The 17586-nt window shown below is 41.7% G+C and overlaps 3 protein-coding genes and 1 non-coding gene across 4 annotated transcripts; all 4 read right to left on the minus strand.

The window, feature by feature from the left end:
* Positions 1 to 536: 536 nt before the first annotated feature.
* On the minus strand, positions 537 to 3053 carry LOC131320331 (heat shock 70 kDa protein-like). Its single transcript, XM_058351003.1, has 4 exons — positions 2769 to 3053; positions 2062 to 2521; positions 1391 to 1983; positions 537 to 1238 (listed from the first exon to the last, which is right to left on the minus strand). The coding sequence occupies exons 1-4, from the start codon at positions 3051 to 3053 to the stop codon at positions 612 to 614; spliced, it is 1965 nt and encodes a 654-aa protein (XP_058206986.1). The 3' UTR covers positions 537 to 611.
* A 3145-nt stretch (positions 3054 to 6198) lies between these two features.
* LOC131321368 (cuscuta receptor 1-like) lies at positions 6199 to 9132 on the minus strand. Its single transcript, XM_058352352.1, has 3 exons — positions 9033 to 9132; positions 6776 to 8932; positions 6199 to 6392 (listed from the first exon to the last, which is right to left on the minus strand). Exons 1-3 carry the CDS (start codon positions 9094 to 9096, stop codon positions 6199 to 6201), a joined length of 2415 nt encoding a protein of 804 aa, XP_058208335.1. The 5' UTR covers positions 9097 to 9132.
* A 200-nt stretch (positions 9133 to 9332) lies between these two features.
* On the minus strand, positions 9333 to 17032 carry LOC131320341 (receptor-like protein 13). The gene is made up of 4 exons (XM_058351021.1): positions 16670 to 17032; positions 16400 to 16555; positions 13597 to 13671; positions 9333 to 9541 (listed from the first exon to the last, which is right to left on the minus strand). Exons 1-4 carry the CDS (start codon positions 17022 to 17024, stop codon positions 9357 to 9359), a joined length of 771 nt encoding a protein of 256 aa, XP_058207004.1. The 5' UTR covers positions 17025 to 17032; the 3' UTR covers positions 9333 to 9356.
* LOC131321478 (small nucleolar RNA snoR100) lies at positions 16117 to 16223 on the minus strand. Its single transcript, XR_009198523.1, has one exon. It is a non-coding gene; the product is annotated as a small nucleolar RNA snoR100 (small nucleolar RNA).
* Positions 17033 to 17586: the final 554 nt, after the last annotated feature.

The raw sequence follows: 17586 nt of genomic DNA on the forward strand, positions 1-17586 counted from the left end.
GGGAAAATGGTGAAGAGGTGGTGAGACTTGAGCATTTTGCTTTGGTAGTCATTGCCTGGAAACTGCAAAAAGATCCTCCGAGTAAGATGGCAATGGACGCGCTTGTCCGGCTAATGTTGGCATCATAGGAGATGCTGAACTCCTTGAAGCTCTGAAGGGGGCCATAGCCGAGCCAAGGGTGAAAAGCTGGAGGTCCGATGGCTTCAGGCGTCTACCAGAAGATGTTATGATGAAAATCATGAACGAGTGCTGTGTCAGCGGCTGGATGCAGCATTAGAATTGTTGAAGGCCTTTGACAAGGGATTGAGTTTGCCTGTAATCTTTTACAGAGCATGACATGGAAATGCGCCAATTTGACGATATCGTTCTGTTATAGCAAAGTGATAAGTATGTTGCAACCATAAGAAAAACCCCAAAAAGTTCAATTCGAAACTAGATCCTGTAGTAGATACTACTCTATACTAGCTCTCTCACTCACAAACGCAAGTCTATAGTTTACATACTTTCACAACAACTGAAAACAAAGCCTAGTTATTTACAAGCCCAGAAACAGAACCCTAAACAGACCACCCAAGCTGCTTATTTCCAAACACTAACCCCTCTCTCCGCATTTAATCAACCTCTTCAATCTTCGGTCCAGCACCACCGCCGGACCCACTAGAACCACCACCGTACCCACCAGCATCAGGCATATCACCATCCACACCACCACCGCCACCACTACCTTGATACATCTTAGAAATGATTGGACTACAAATGGATTCCAATTCCTTCAACTTATCCTCCAACTCATCCACCTCAGCCAACTGGTTCTTCTCCAACCACTCCAAAGCCTCCTCGACTGCCTTCTCTATCCTCTGCTTACCCGCCGGATCCAACTTGCTAGCAATTTTCTCGTCCTTCATTGTATTCCTCATATTGTAAGCGTAATTCTCCAAAGCGTTCTTAGCTTCCACCTTCTTCTTCACCTCCTCATCCTCCGCCTTGTACTTCTCCGCATCTTTCACCATTTTCTCAATCTCGTCCTTGCTCAACCTTCCCTTGTCGTTAGTAATTGTGATCTTGTTCTTCACCCCAGCAGTTTCATCCTCCGCCGAGACATTCAGAATCCCGTTTGCATCAATGTCGAAGGCCACATTGATTTGCGGCACCCCTCTTGGTGCCGGTGGAATTCCGGTCAGCTCAAACTTTCCGAGCAAGTTGTTGTCTCCAGTCCTTGCTCTTTCACCTTCATAGACCTGAATGACAAAAATTGGTTTACAGACAAAAATTTCTCAAAAGAAAAAAAGAAGTCCGTGTCAAAATGGCCTCACCCACGTCCAAAATTCTGCAATCTATGTTAATTCTGTACACAACAGGCGATTAAACACTCCATGAGTCATGACTGTACCTGAATTAGCACGCCGGGCTGGTTATCCGAGTAGGTCGAAAAAATCTGCTCTTTCTTAGTCGGAATCGTGGTGTTCCTCGGAATCAAAGTGGTCATCACACCACCAGCAGTCTCGAGGCCAAGACTCAGCGGCACAACATCAAGCAACAACAAGTCCTGCACCTTCTCATGCTCTTCACCACTCAAAATCGCCGCCTGAACCGCGGCCCCATACGCAACTGCCTCATCGGGATTAATACTCTTGCACAGCTCCTTCCCATTGAAAAAGACCTGCAACAGCTGCTGGATTTTCGGGATTCGTGTGGACCCACCGACGAGAACAACTTCGTGGACTTGGCTTTTATCAATTTTAGCATCGCGCAAGCATTTTTCGACCGGTTCCAGGCATTTCAAGAACAAGTCCATACACAATTCCTCGAATCTGGCTCTGTTAATAGTCATGTAGAAGTCGATTCCTTCGTATAAGGAGTCGACTTCTACGGTGGTTTGGGTGGTGGCAGACAGAGTCCTCTTGGCTCTCTCGCACGCGTTCTTTAATCTCCTCAATGCTCTGGCGTTTCCACTTATGTCCTTCTTGTGTTTCCTCTTGAACTCTGCAACCAAATACACAATCTTAAGCTACAGATAAATGTTTCCCGGAAGAATTTTCAAAATCTCAACTTTCACATTACCTGCTACACAAAAGTTCACCAGCCGATTATCAAAGTCCTCGCCGCCCAAATGGGTATCCCCCGCCGTAGCCTTCACTTCGAAAATCCCCTCCTCAATGGTCAAAAGCGAGACATCAAACGTCCCACCACCCAGGTCAAAAATCAGCACATTCTGCTCCCCCTTCTTCGCCGCCTTCTTGTCCAACCCGTAAGCGATAGCTGCCGCCGTTGGCTCGTTGATGATCCTTATCACGTTCAACCCCGCGATCATGCCCGCGTCCTTGGTGGCCTGCCGCTGTGAGTCGTTGAAGTAAGCGGGGCACGTGATTACGGCGTTGTTCACCGGGTGGCCGAGAAATGCCCCGGCGATATCACGCATGTAGGCTAAAATCATGCTCGAGATTTCTTCTGGGGAGAATTGCTTCTGTTCGCCTTTGTATCGGACTACTATCATTGGCTTGTCACCTGGGCCTGGAACTACCTGTTGGAACAATCAAATCACAATATTGGTGGTGGAATCATTAAACTAAAATTCGTTTTGTTTTGTTCTAAGTAAATTTGTTTAGTATTTTATAAATTCATTTCTTAAAAAAACTAAACAAACTCAAATTTAATAGAGTAGTGATTTTTACACTTTCCTTTCTTTTTAAAAATTTTATGGGTAATTTTCTGACTAAAAGACAAGAAATGAAGTCCATTAATAAAAGTTATTCAATAGTAGAATTAACCTTGAAGGGCCACATCTTCATGTCGACCTGAACGGACGGGTCAGAATATCGCCGGCCGATGAGTCGCTTGCCGTCGTACACGGTGTTTTCCGGGTTGATAGCGGCCTGGTTCTTGGCAGCGTCGCCGATGAACCGCTCCGTGTCCGTGAACGCCACGTAGGACGGGGTGGTCCTGTTTCCCTGGTCGTTGGGTACGATTTCGACGCGGTCATGCAACCAGACCCCGACGCAGCTGTACGTCGTGCCGAGGTCGATGCCAATTGCTTTTCCTTGTGTCTGGGCCATTTGAAACCAACACTACTACTTGACCGGATTTTATTTTGCTTCTCTGCCTTTTCGCTGTAGAAGGGTACTGAGAGTTGTTTGCATGGATATGGATGGTGAAAATATTTATACGGGGTGTAATGTAAAGGAAAATTCGTGAATGATGGAGAAACGGTGGGGAGTGAGAGAGACTTGGTTTTTTGTTCAAGAGGCGGGAGTGTCGTAGTTACAAAGAAGCCCCTCGATAAGATGATATTTACGATGTGCGCGAAAAAACCCGCCAATTCTTTTCGACCGACCCTGCTCCACTCTGCCCATGGGTACGGGTTGACATTAGTTTTGTGAGTGTTTTTTTTTTCCCAGCAGTTCGGCTTGATTGCGGCGGGTTAAATTATGAATCCTACACGAAAACTAAATGAATCGGGTCGACTCGTTTACTAGCACTCCTACAAGCTCACACGGACAGTCCATGTAAGGTGGAGGGGTAGTAAGGGAATTTGGGGTTATAATTATGGCTGGTAGTCAGTCGATAGGTGAGCGGTGGTGGACTTGGGGAGGATTTTAGCGGTGGCCAAGGTGACGAGGTGGCTGGGCGTGTTGGCTGGCATGTGGCAATTGTGCATGCTGACTCTCCAGCGATACGTCCATTGATTTCATACGTGGGAATCGTGGGATGGAGTTGAGGTATTTATCGGGATAATCTGGATTGGTAAATCTATATATATAAAAAAAAAAAAAAAGAGTCTTTTCCCCGATGGCAAATGGGCCACCATCGTCGTTTGCGGAATCGATAATGCATCCACTTTTCAACAACCATTGCTCAAGAAAACATGTTCATGTCAAGAAAGAAGACCGCACAACTATGTTTTTTTATTCCATTGGATAAGAATACAATACCGTGTCTATAACAGAAGAACATTATACCCGTCTACCTTTGAAAAGTAGGGCTAGACGATTGTCAAAGACACACAATTGGGCGGTATGTGTGCAATCAAATCATATGCCATTAGGGAAGCAATTATCCAGAGGTCCACTCTTTTATTTGCTAAAGATCAAAACTAGGATTTAAAAGAAGTTCAATCATTTAACCTGAGAAGTATAGACTTATCGTAAGATATTTATGTGGATCATGCAATCCTGATTATTCTTTCTTTTTCTGCACATTTTCTTAGCCTTCGAATTTTTTATTAGATGTTTTACTAATTAAGTAACAATCTGGTATGTTTTCTCCTTGTACTGAATCTTTTTAATTTTAATCTGCCAAAGGCCCAAAAGTATCCATCCTTTTAAAGCTATTGTTTTCTATTGGCAATTGAGGGTCTTCTTAGTCCTCACTCCTCATTAAGGGGCTAACTGATATTTTCTCTGGAGGCCCTATGTGAAATCAAACTCCGTTCTTTATTTAGTAAGATCGTGCTTTCTTCATTCAAAAAGAAAAACCTTATATTGTATGGTTGTATGTTCACCGTAGCTCGTAAGGTCTACTCTCAGCTTCCATTTTATTTTTTACTTCATTTACTGTCTGGTTGGTTGCTCAAGATTTCTATTCGACATGCTGTCATGGCAGATGTTTGAACAACAATGGTCCAAATTTATGATGGTTGTTATTTGCTTTAAAATAACTAATAATTCCATTATCCTAGATGGTTACTCTTGTCATGCTTGAGCTTTCTGTAACTGATGACTTCTCTATGTTTAGGTTGCAATGAAAACCTTAATTTATTATTCATCATGCTCTGAGGGAAGTTGACCCCACTTTTTCAAGAAGAGCTAATCCATTATGGAAGAAGAAGAACCCATATGTGCACAATATGGCCCATTTCAAAGATGATTCCAATCCAAATGGTATGTTCCTTCTTCTCTTTATTTAATTTTTTTCCCTTCTTACAGTTATGCTATTATTAGTATCCACATTCGAACTTACAGAAAAGCAATTTGTTTGTTGATTACAATTGTTTTGTGCCATTTAGCATGGAATTACTTTGCTTAGGTCCCCACATATGCCTTATTTTTAGAGGAGAGACTGGAATGTTTTCGTGTATTGAAGTATGATGTAGAGATCGACTGCTCTGTAAGGAAGCTTCTCTATACATTTGGCTGTTTTATTGTATTTAAATTATCTCTGGCAAAACATGTTGTGAATCTGTACTTAGTATTTTCACTGAACTATGTCACCTTTGCAATTTAAAAAACGTCAATATGTTTTAAAGGGTTGTGATTGTGTTGCAGCCAAAAAACTATGGCATGAACGCTCTCAGCATTACGTTTTGAAATTGTCAAATTTTTGTGGGTTGATACTTTCTTTTGATTCTAGCATTTTTTGATTGATAAAAGTACTAACAATACTTTTTGCAGTCTACTTGAGTTCATAATTCACTTGGCCGATTGTCATAAGATGTTCATCAAGCACTCCGACACCTTCGCATACACAAAATCTATAGCAATGAAAATCTGTCTTTAAGTTTTATCTTTGTTGCCTAATGCTTTTTCTTAGCCGATTCAGTGCTGTCTTTGCAATATATGCATGTGGGATGTAAATTGACCATGTTGTTAGGTGACTAAGTTGGGAGATCAAATGTTAATTAGTAGATGATTACAAGTGAAAATTGTGGTGCAAAGAAGTAAAGATTTGGACACTCCAGAATTGCTTGAGCATTTACCAGCTTAGCAGCAGCTTTTATTTCGTGTTGTGCTACTTGCTTTTCTCTTAGTTTCATAATTGATCTTTCTCTTTTTCTTTCTTTCAGGAAAGTATCTTGCATTGGCAGAGGATTGATGGGTTATCTTGGAAATAAGGTATATAGCTTTTTGATTGGTTTTTGCTTTAAGCTGTAAAATAATGTTTCAAAATAGGAAGCTAAGGAAATGAAGGAATTCATGGTTTGTTTTGCAGGGATTCGTTTCAGTCAGCATGTTGTTACATGAAACGAGCTTTTGTTTTGTGTGTAGTTAGCTTCTTCCATTAGCTTCAAAACTCTAATTTTGATCCTAGCCCTTTGCAATTGTATAGATAAACCTGAAGCCAAAGCCGTGTAGTTAGTCATAAATAGCAGCGCCTTAGCAACTTATGATCAAACCCTTGATCAAACTTATGCGTACAATTTTTGCTACGCTCATCCATATTTATAATTTTAGAAACAATTAAAATCGATCTCCACAACGGACATTACAGATGTGTCTTTGCAAGTCGCAATGCACCTAGTTCAACTGGAAGGAAGAAGAAGAAGTGTTGTTGACCTCTCTCACCACTTTTTTCAAGCTGACTCTCCAGCGATACGTCCATTGATTTCATACGTGGGAATCGTGGGATGGAGTTGAGGTATTTATCTGGATAATCTGGATAGGTAAATCTATCTATACCTATAATAAAACCGGGAATGCATTTTTCCATATTCGTTTAATTGCAGAATCCAAAACGAACATTCATACCTTTAAATCTTTTTCCGATGGCATTGTCGATAAAAAGAAAAAGAAAAAGAAAAAAAGTCTTTTCCGCGATGGCAAATGGGCCACCATCGTCGTTTGCGGAATCGATAATGCATCCACTTTTCAACAGCCATTGCTCAAGAAAACATGTTCATGTCAAGAAAGAAGACCGCACAACTAGGTTGTTTTATTCCATTAGACAAGAATACAATACCGTGGCTATAACAAAATAATAGCAACTAGGTTGTTTTATACGCGTCTACATTTGAAAAGTAGGGTAAAACTGTCTATAACAAAATAATAGCAAGAAAACAGACAAACTTCAATGAGGTAAAACCAACCCTGCCGCCAATAAGGATTTATGAACAGAATGGCGGCAAACGATAGCAAAATGATGATATAAGAGACTGAAAAGCTCACATAGAAAGCCTCCGTATCTAGGAAACCATCATCTTCTCCTTGTCCGTCCAAGTCTTTTTGCCTTGTTGGCGTTGGCACGTTTTGGGTGCAACTTTTCGGCAAGGGAGGCCCGCAAAGAAGGGGATTTCCCTCATAGCTACTTGACTCAAAAGTTGCAAATTGAGCTTTCTGGTCTGGTGTTGTACCCGATAAGTCGTTGTGTGCCACACTGAAGACTGCCAAAGATGCCAGTTCAATCAGTTGAGGAGGGATTCCTCCGCTCAAGCCGTTGTACGATAGATCCAAACTTTCTATTTGCTTTAGGCCCGAGAACGTAGCAGGGATTGATCCACTAATATTATTATGGGACAAGTTTAGTGTACGGATCTCGCTCAAGTTTCCGATTCCAGGTGGGATTTCCCCAGTCAAGAGGTTGCAAGACAGATCAACTCCTGACATGTAATCAAGAATATTTCCTTTGTATGAATAAGATCCATGCTTTGTCGTGAACACCGTTTGTTGCTGGACATGCTGGACATACACAAGATTAATTTCGAATTCATGCGCTCCCAATAAATTCGACCCCTTCACAAAGTTCCATGGCGAATAGTCAACAGCATGTCTAAATGTAGGTGTTAAATAAGATTTCTCATAGGAGCTGTCAGAAGATATGTCATGCAGACAAGTAGGTATTCGACCAGAAAAGGTATTTTGAGAAAGATCCAATATGCTTAACTTTGTCAAGTGGCATATCTGGACGGGAATTTCTCCTTCAAAATGATTAGACTTCAACAAAAGAATGCTCAATACAGAAAGGCTTCCAATCCAACAAGGAATTTTGCCACTTAGGATGTTATTGCTGAGATCTAATGACACCAAAGAAGAGCTGTTGTAAAATGCACGGCTCAATGATCCTCTCAAACTGTTTCGATTCAGGTGGACGTGTTTTATTCTTGCTGGGTTGAAGCAAGTTGGTATAGTACCGGAAATGTTGTTTTCTGAAAGGTCTAAAAACTCAAGAATATCAAGTTTGCAGAATTCCACTGGAATGGGTCCTTCAAAATGATTTGAGAACATAACCACATGCGTCAAACCTGACATGTTACCCATCAATCTTGGAAGCCTTCCTGAGAATTGGTTGTTGCTGATGTCCATTGAATCCAAATAAGAGAGAGTACACAAGCTATTTGGAAGTTCGCCCACAAAGAGATTGTTGTCCAGAAATAACCATAACAACTCCGTTAAATTGGAAATTGAAGGCCATATGTGGCCAGTCAAATTATTGTTTGATAGCTGGAGCAACAATAAGGAGGAGCAACCCATTGGCAATTGCTCTGGTATCTGTCCAGACAAATTATTGTTAGACAAGTCCAAAAACATCAGAGAGTCCAGATCACCAAAAGAAGTAGGAATGGCGCGCTCAAATTGATTTGTAGACATGTTTACATCCGACAAATTGGGAAAGATGAAACTTATGTTTCTTGGAAGTTGGCCCTCAAAATGATTGTCAGAAAGATCAATTGAGCGGAGATGGGGATTGGGACGAGATGGTAAGAGGAAATGCCCAATGAGAGAGCTGTTTCTTAGCCTATAAACTTCCAATCTTGTATTGTTTTCTAACAACCAAGCTGGGAATGTTCCCGCCAGCCGGTGGTGTGAAAGATCAACCATTCTCAGGTCGTACTGGTAATAAAGAAACTGTGGAACCTGCATACCAAGCTTGTTTGAACTACAACTTGACAAACTGAAAACCTGAAGTTGGAACCTAGGAATTGATCTTTGAAACTCGATTTGGTCGCTGAGTCTGTTGTTGTCACCTATAAGTACCTTAAGCTTTGACTGGTTATAAAATGAAACAAGTGAAATTGGGATCTCGAGATGGTTATGTGAAATGAAAAGGTACTCCAGTGCTGCAAGATTGATAAGGGGAGACGAGGTGAGATTTCCATGCAACTGATTATAAGAGAGGTCCAACAACCGGATTGACGTCAAGTTTCCTACACATGAGGGAAGGCTGCCCTTTAAATCATTCTCACTAAGGTCCAATTCCTGGAGGTAATTTAGTTCACACCAACCTGTGAAATAAAAGAAGTGATGTTGAGAAATCAGTTAATTTAAGCCAGATGCACACGGTATAAGTCTTAACCAAAGGAAAACGATAGAAAGTGCGAATACCTCGGTCAGGTAGGCTTGCATTATGCACGGCACTTCTAAGTGACAAAACCCTTAGGGAAGACATCACTCCAACGTTATAAAGGAAGCTGCTGTCAATGGATGAATAATCCAAATACAAGTACTCAGATACATAATGCGCACAACCGAAGTATATTCAGATACATTCATTTTGCAAATAAAAACCGTGGAGAGGGGAATATATTCTAGTACCTTAAGGGTTTTAATTGTATTAACTATAAAATAATCAGGAGAGGCCGGTGCAATTCACCCAAATAGAAATGAATTTACGCACTCTTTTGGTTCTTTCTAAGCTCATTTTATTGTTCAATTTAAGGTCAGAATTTGATTTTTACCTCCCCGGTGCAGTGATCCACTCATATTGTTGCTCCTTAGGTTTATAGTCTTGAGTGATGAAAGCACACCAAGGGATGGTAAAATGCTGCTATTGAACAAATTGAATTCCAAATCAAGTACCTTGATCTTTCCCAACACATATTCTCTTTGAAAACCTGCAAAAAATAAATTTCCATTTTAAGTCACTGTTCTGTCAACAAACTAAAACTCCAAACTTGTAACGACCCATGCCAGTTGACTTGTTTTACCTTTCACCTAACCACGTGGCTCCAAAGGTTAACCTCAAGTTATACAGTAAATGGTAGGATTCTTTTATATTTCTAAAGGTGACCCTCACTATGTAGATCAGAGTTGTGCTCTGATACCACCTATAACAACTCGTTCCAGCTGATCTGCTTTACTTTTCGCCTAACCATGTTACTCAAAATGTTAATCTCAAGTTATATACTAGCTGGTTGGATTCCTTTATTTTCCATTTAACATTTCCCAACACAGCCGACGTGGGACTCTTTTTTCCAAAGGTGGGTTCTCACAAAATCATTATGGAATGCAACTCCCCCAGCATTTTTTTTACAAGGTAGATGAAGGGGAAAAGCTTGATAAACCAGCTCTATTTTGGAAGCTATGTGTTTTCTAATTTGTGGGCACACGCTCCGAAAATTCCATTTTTCGTGCATAAAATCGGTGCGCCCTTCTTGGGAAGCGCAGCAAAACGCTTACAATTCGGAGTCGCCACTCGGGTTTTGCGGTATGCACCCAAGGAACCGAACTTGAAACATTTTGCTACGCTGTTTGATTTGAAAATGGCTTGTAGACTGGACTGTCGTCACCTTCGATATCTGAGGTTTGGGAGCCAGGTTACGAGAGGGGAAGGGTTTTATGGCACCCCTCTCGCCCAATCCAGAGATCGGTCTCTAATTGGGACATTTTGTAAAACGTTTGTGCTTTTCTCTCATTAATTATTTTTTAGCCAATTAGGGCGGAGGAACAGTTAAAGGGGATTAAATCCATAACAAGTTGCATTTACATGGCAAAAATGTGATGGATGATTTAAAACAAATGATAATAGATTGAGAACAAGCACCTATCAGCGTTTTAAACAAACTAGAGCATGCTATCCCAGAATGACGCACGCAGGAGAAAACCTGTATGCATTGGCTAGGCCACTGCATACAGAGGTAACCTGCGTACTTCGCCATAGGACTGGCGTGCGCCGGTAGATCTAAGTTCACAGCTCCTACTCTCAACCCCCTAGGCTCTGGAAAGGACCAGTGCACACCCAGAACAAACCACGAAGTCAATATAACATAATAAATACAGTTGCAAGTAGCAGAGATGGTTTTAGAGCCATAAAATGAACAGAACACCCCATAAACAGTGTGGGGGACATAAACAGAGGCCAAGGCTTAACTGCCATGCAAGGGCCACCCACTGAACCCTGGTCTAACTGTCGTACGCTAGTCATAAAAGACCGTACGCTAGTTACATCATTGGTCCAATGCTTGGCTTTGCATCATCTGAGTCCTGGAACATGACCAAAAGGATTCCAGAGGCCCTCTAAAACAGAAATGACAAATAAACAACTACACAGTTCTAAAATACAGAAAGCAGTAAACTGGTTCTTAGCATGCATAAAGGTGATAAGATAAGAGATAAAGCAAGAAAATGATGATCGGTGATCCCCACGCCAGTGGTGCACATACAGCCATGACTGGCGTACGTCTTAATGATACTGGCGTGCTCCACGTGTCATCTGGCACGATCTTTGGATCTTGCTAGCTTTAGGGCCATGACTAGTATTGATTACTAGCCTTAACCCTGCCAGCACCCCTCAGCGGTCAGAACAGGAACTTTCACAAAGGTGGTATACCTTTGCTTTTGAGGTTGATGGAATGTTTTGAGCTTGAGTTTGAGGTTTGATGGATGGAAGATGTGTGAGAATGCAATGATATGGAGAAAAGGGTTATTTGCTTACTATTTTAAGTGATGAATGAAGAGGAAGCAAGGAAACAAGGGAAAGAAGAGAGAGAGACTTGAACTCTTAATGGGTGGTTAATACTTATGAACCCCTTGCATATAAATGCAAGGGGGTTATTTATAGGCCAAGGTGACTGAAGATGGGGCTGTAATCAGTTGGGTTAGGGGCTAGTTAGGTTAAGGAGGGAGCCTCCCATACATAAAATGCATGGGACTAGGTGATGAAAGATGTAGGAGAGAGAGGGGAACAACCCTGCATGATTACAATCATTAGGAAACTATAGATTACATCAGGGTGGCCACAAAAGTCTTGAGCACGTGGTTGAATAGTGACATTTGACTGACTTTGAATGGCGTACGCCAACATTGTACCCGCGTGCGCCGGTGGTAACTAAGTCAACGGTCGATGACTGACACGTGGCTGTTTACTAGCGCACACCAACACAGTACTGGCGTAAGCAAGTATGGTTTTGCTGAGGCCATTTGGTTCTGGCTTGAAGGATTTGGACAAGGCTTGACAAAGATTTGAATGAGGTTCAGGACACTCAAAGCTCAAACACACCAATAACCTCGAAATGTTCTTGACCATGATCATCATTGGGGAATCAAAGACCGTAAGTAAACCAATCTGGGTAGTTCAGAATAGGGTGTCTACATAATTATAAGTTTGAAGCATACTTTTATACATCTGAACAACATTGAATATACGTAGTATTTACTAAAAGATAAGGCAACGGAAAAAAGGAACCAGTGGAGAAACGAGCTTTCACTGCAGAAAATATTAGTATTACTTCTCTTTGGTTTGCCATGTAATTTGTCACCCATTGCTTTTGGTTAATGAGCTTTTCACTACAAGACAAGAAAAAGGGCTTTTCCCCGCACTAAATTCCCCGCATTTATCAAAAACTCCGGTAATAATACTAAATACACATGGGGCGGTACTATATCTGTATCTCTATCAGTGGATAAGAATCAAGTAACACTCTCTCCCCCTAGGAAAAAACCCTTTCTCTTCCTCCGCTTATCACCAGTTAGGTTTGTGTTGGGGAGTTTTGAGGCCGCCGCCTCCTCCCTCCACCTCCCCCCTCCACTTGCTAGCCGGCCCCTCCTCCATTATTGCTCAGTCCCTTTTTCCCCATTCAATTCCACTCTCTCACGACTTCCCCAATTGTTACCCCAAACCCCCAAACCAAACTTTCATTCTCTCGCCCTAGATCTGTTAGATCTCGCCCCTCTCTCTCTATTGTTGGGAAAATGTTGCTGCAAATTATGAACTGTTGGTGAAATCTCCATAAACACTGAAATACGCTTCAAGTCATGTCTATGTCGCTTTCCTAAAGACAGTATTTGCCCCCACCAAATGGTATGCAAAGGGTTATAACAAATCTGCTTTCAAGATAAATCGAAGTCCGAACTCGAAGTTCTTCCCGTTTGTGTTTGCACTAACGAAAACAGATAGAATATCTGCTAGAGGAATATAAAAGAACCAAGAACCGATATTCTATTTCTGCAAAATATCAAAATACCGGTATGCCTAAAATTCTAGGAAGAGAGTGTGTAGAGAGAGAGCAATCCAATATGAAATTTTTGGTGTGTCAAATGACTTTACAAATGAGCCTATTTATAGACTTATAGGCACCCTTTTATGATGAAAGGTTGTGTCTTTAGAAGAAACACACACTACGAAGGGTCGTGTCTTTTAAAGACACTAATTAGGAAAAGTCATGTCTATTGAAAACAATTAGTTAAAATGACACATGCCTCTTAAAAGGCACCCTTTCATGAAAATATTAGAAGGGTCATACTTCTTGTAGGCACCCCATGTTTCGCATATTTTCCTAATAATCACATCCCTTTCTAATAAACACATCCCAACACGGGTAGTCGTGGTGTTCACAGAAAACGCCGGAAAGACTTTTTCCAGCGTTTATTTCACTTTTGGAAACGCCGGGAAAGCCGTGATTTCTTGTAGTGTTTTATATCTACCGATGCAATGATGACAAATTACGTAAATGGATGTGATTTGAATCTTGCTTCAAGTTCTACCACAATTAATCATTAATCATGCGGGTTTCAAGACGCCATATAAATCTAAAAGACAATCAAAAGAAAAATAAGCAAAGGACTAAAAGTTCAAGATGCACAACTCGGACCTTGACACGGCTCCAATTCGGAATGGGAGATATCCATTTATCAATTACCTTGTAATATTCAAGTGATTTTGTTATCATACCTGAATGAGTGACGAAACTATCAAGCTCATTATTGCTGATATCCAACTTCTCCAAGTTTTTCAAATGTTTGAGATCTGCTCTCAAATCAAGAAAATGGAAGTATTAGATGGAAACAAACGAAGCATCATGTGGGCACGCTACCCGGAAATTTTATTTGTAAAATCGGGTGCGGCCCCTTTTGTTGGAAAAGGGTGGCGAAACGCCTCGATTCAGAGTCGCCACTCGGGTTTTAGCGGTGAAAGCACCCAAGGAACCGAACTCGAGAACGTTTGCCACGTTTGTTTGATTTTGAAAAGGCGTAGACCGGTCCGTCGTCACCTTCGATATCTGAGGTTCAGGAGCCACGTTACGAGAGGGGAAGGGTTTTATGGCACCCCTCTCGCCCAATTCGGAGATCGGTCTCTACTCATGCATTTTGTAAAACATTTGCATTTTTCTCTCATTTGATCATCTTTTAGCCAGTTAGGGCGGGGGAACAGTTAATGGGGATTAAAACTGTGACACGTTGCAGTTATGTGACAAAATGTTTATGGATGATTTGATTGCTATGCTAAACATAGATTGAGGACAAGCACTGAACAAACTGGACAAATTGCAGTACGCTGCCCCGCAGGGGCGTGAGTAAGTTCTATCAGCATGCACTGGTCAAGCCACTGCATGTTGGTTGGACCTGCGCACGCCACAGTAAAACTGGCGTACTCCACTTATCTGGTTTCACAGTCTTTGTTTGCAACCCTCTGGGCTCTGGAAAAGGACCAGCACACACCCAGGACAAACCATGCAGTTAAATAAAGCGGAATATATACTTACAGACAGATGAGATGGCTTGAAGTCACAAAAATAGACAAGAAACCCCCCTAAACAGAGTGGGGACATAAAAAGGCCAAGTTTAAGCTAAAATGCAAGGGCCAGCCACTGGATCCTGGGACAACTGCCGTACGCCAGTTGTAGACAACCGTGCGCCAGTTTAACCCTGATCCAATGCTTGGCTTTGCATCATCTGGGTTCTGGAACACGACCAGAAGGATCCCAGAGGCCCTCTAAACAGACAAGGAATAAGCAATAACTACTACATCTAAACAGTTCTAAACATACAGAAAACAGTAAACTGGTTATTTAGCATGCAAGGGTGGTTGACAGAAAGATAAAACAAAAGGAATGACGATCCATGATCCCCACGCCAGTTGTGCTCGTACTGCCCTGACTGGCGTACGGCATGTAGAAACTGGCGTGCGCCAAGTATTGTCGCATACGATTGTTGTGTTTTTACCAGTTCAAGGCCAGGACTAGTATTGTTTACCAGCCTGGGCCTTTCTGGTTCCCCTCAGGGGCCGAAAACAGAAAGGAATGCAAAGGTGGTATACCTTTTGGGTGTTGAAGTTTGAAGGTGGTTTAGAGCCTAGAGGTTGAAGATGGATGTTGTATGGTGATTGGATATCAGTGGAGGTATATGGAAGTGGGCTTCTTTCCTTTCTCTTTCAATGGAAGAAGAAGAAAAAGCAAGAAGAGAGGAGAGGGGAGCTTTTGCTTCTTGATGATGCTAACCCCTTTGTGAACTTGATAACCTTTTGCAAGAGTGTGAGAGGGGAGTATATATAGAGGAGAGAGGGGTGTAACCAGCCAAGTAATGGCTGGTTGGATTGGTTGGTTTTTGGAGGGAAAGCTTGAGAGGGAAGGAAGGGTGATGGGGTAAATGTAGGAGAGTGGGGGAACATCCCTGGCCGAATGCAATCATCAGGGAGCTGTAGCCCACGTCAGGGTGGCATAAAAGTCCCGCCCAAGTGGCTGAATAAAGTTGATTTGACTGGGCTAGACTGGCGTGCGCCAGATATGGATCGGCGTGCGCCAGTAAAAGCTGGGCCAATGGTCGATGATCAACACGTGGCAGCTAACTGGCGTACGTCGCCAATGTACTAGCGTAAGCCAGTTGGGTTTTGCTGGGGCTGTTTGGCTCTGGTTTAAAGGGTTTGAAGTGGGTTCGAAAAAGGTTTGGGACGCTTAGAGCTCAAACACCTTTGTCCTCAAACTGTTCTCGACCAAAATCATCATTGGAGAAATAAAAGATCGACAAATAATGTTATCTGGACAGACCAGAATGGGGTGTCTACACATCAATGTTCTATTTTTTCGCTGAATAAGAACATGATTTTATCCATGTGAAAAAAAAAAAAGACTGTGATTGTATCATGAATTGTTGAAAGTAAAATGAAACATAATGAAAACTTTTTTTTTTTTTTGGTTCCATTTGCATTTCTAGAATTATTTTTTGAACGACCATTTGTTTGCATAACTAACTAAAGGTAATAAAGACATACGGAGTACATGTTTTCATTTCTCCATAAGTCTACAGTAACAACAACATAACATAACCAATCTAGTTCCCAATCATTGGGGGTATGGGCGGAGGATGATTAGAGACACACCTAACCTTTGGCAATATATGCACAGAGTGGCTACTCTCAAAATACCACTAAAACAGTGGCCCCCCTAAACCTCCAAGAACCGAGGAGCTACAAGGACGTTTTGTTGTAAAACCATACCCCCAAATCAAAGCCAAATGGCACAGAGAGGGTAGGCTTAGAGACCCAAATCAATTTATGTGCACATTACCATGCTTTCTTCATTGATAGTCCAGAGCATCGGTATGCACAACATTAGTCTAACACAGAAAAATTAATATCTTGTTTAGCTTCATTTTCTCTTCCTATCTTTCCCCTTTCCTATCCTTTTCTCCTCACAAATTCAAGATCCAACCATGGCCTTTGTTGACATATATTTGGTAGGGCTAGACTTCAAACTCACCATCAACATGGATAGTTCCCATCAACCCGTTATAGCCTAGATACAGAGACTTCAGAGATGTCAGCCCACCCAAAGTTGATAGGATGCTGTTGTTGAAGATGTTATCGGTCAAATCCAGATTCTCCAGGCTGCAAAGCATTGCCAGCTTCTCAAAACCTGTAGAGCATTCAATAAATACGCATTACGTCATAACTTAACTTCAGGACAAAGCAAAAGAAACAAGAAAAGATACATTGGACTTGTTCATTTGGTTATTCAACTATCCAGAACCTTCATTCTCAAGACAGCCCACTAAGAAATTCCATGATAAGTCCAGACTTTCAAGTTCTTCAAATGGAAGAAACATGGAGGCATTCAGATACCAATGTAAGTCCCATGCCCGTGTTGAATTGAGTGAAAGTTGGATCACTCGCCCTGTTGCGGGATTGCATTTGACTCCTTCCCATTCACAACAGTCAGAGGTCACTTTGCCACCAACAAAAGCCTCCTCCCACGTTGTAAGCCTATCGCCATATGGGTTGTTGATGGAAGCTTTTAGTTGCAAAAGAGCAATCCTTTCTTGCTCCAAGCACCCGTAGCACTCAGTTGCTAAAACAAACAGTACCCAAAACCACATCATTCTCATCTCTATCATAAAAAAGATGCGCCTATTTCTTCTTCGGATGCTGTACATTAGCCCAGCGATGTCAAACCTTTAAAAAGGCAAAAACTGCACTGTGACACAGCACTGGCCCGGCCTTCCCATTAACCAATCTGGTCCCTTCTTGGCAAAAAATAAGATAAAATCGGATCCATTGACCCAAGGACCCCGTCAAGTTGTTTGGCTTCAGCATCCTTATCACGCATTAGTAGATCAAATATTTACTTAGCACCACTAAACAACTGTAGTTTAATCCATCATGATTAATTTCTCATTTAGACAAACTCAAGCCCACCTCCAATGTAGTTGCAAATTCTAACCTGCCATTGTTTCAAATTTTGAGATAATTCGTGATCTATTGACCTTCCCCACCCCACTCTATCTGCAAGTAAGAAGTGCAATGGGTTCCCTGGATGCATATCAAAATTGTGTGTCAGTAATTTCCACTATTACTGCTCCAGTTGTGTTTCAATGAAGTTCAGGATAGACAAGTATACTTTAAGAGTTTTTTCATTCTTCTCAATTTAAGTAAGTTCGAATTCTAATT

The sequence above is a fragment of the Rhododendron vialii genome, chromosome 3a, assembly GCF_030253575.1.
Source record: "Rhododendron vialii isolate Sample 1 chromosome 3a, ASM3025357v1".
NCBI classification, from domain to species: domain Eukaryota; kingdom Viridiplantae; phylum Streptophyta; class Magnoliopsida; order Ericales; family Ericaceae; genus Rhododendron; species Rhododendron vialii.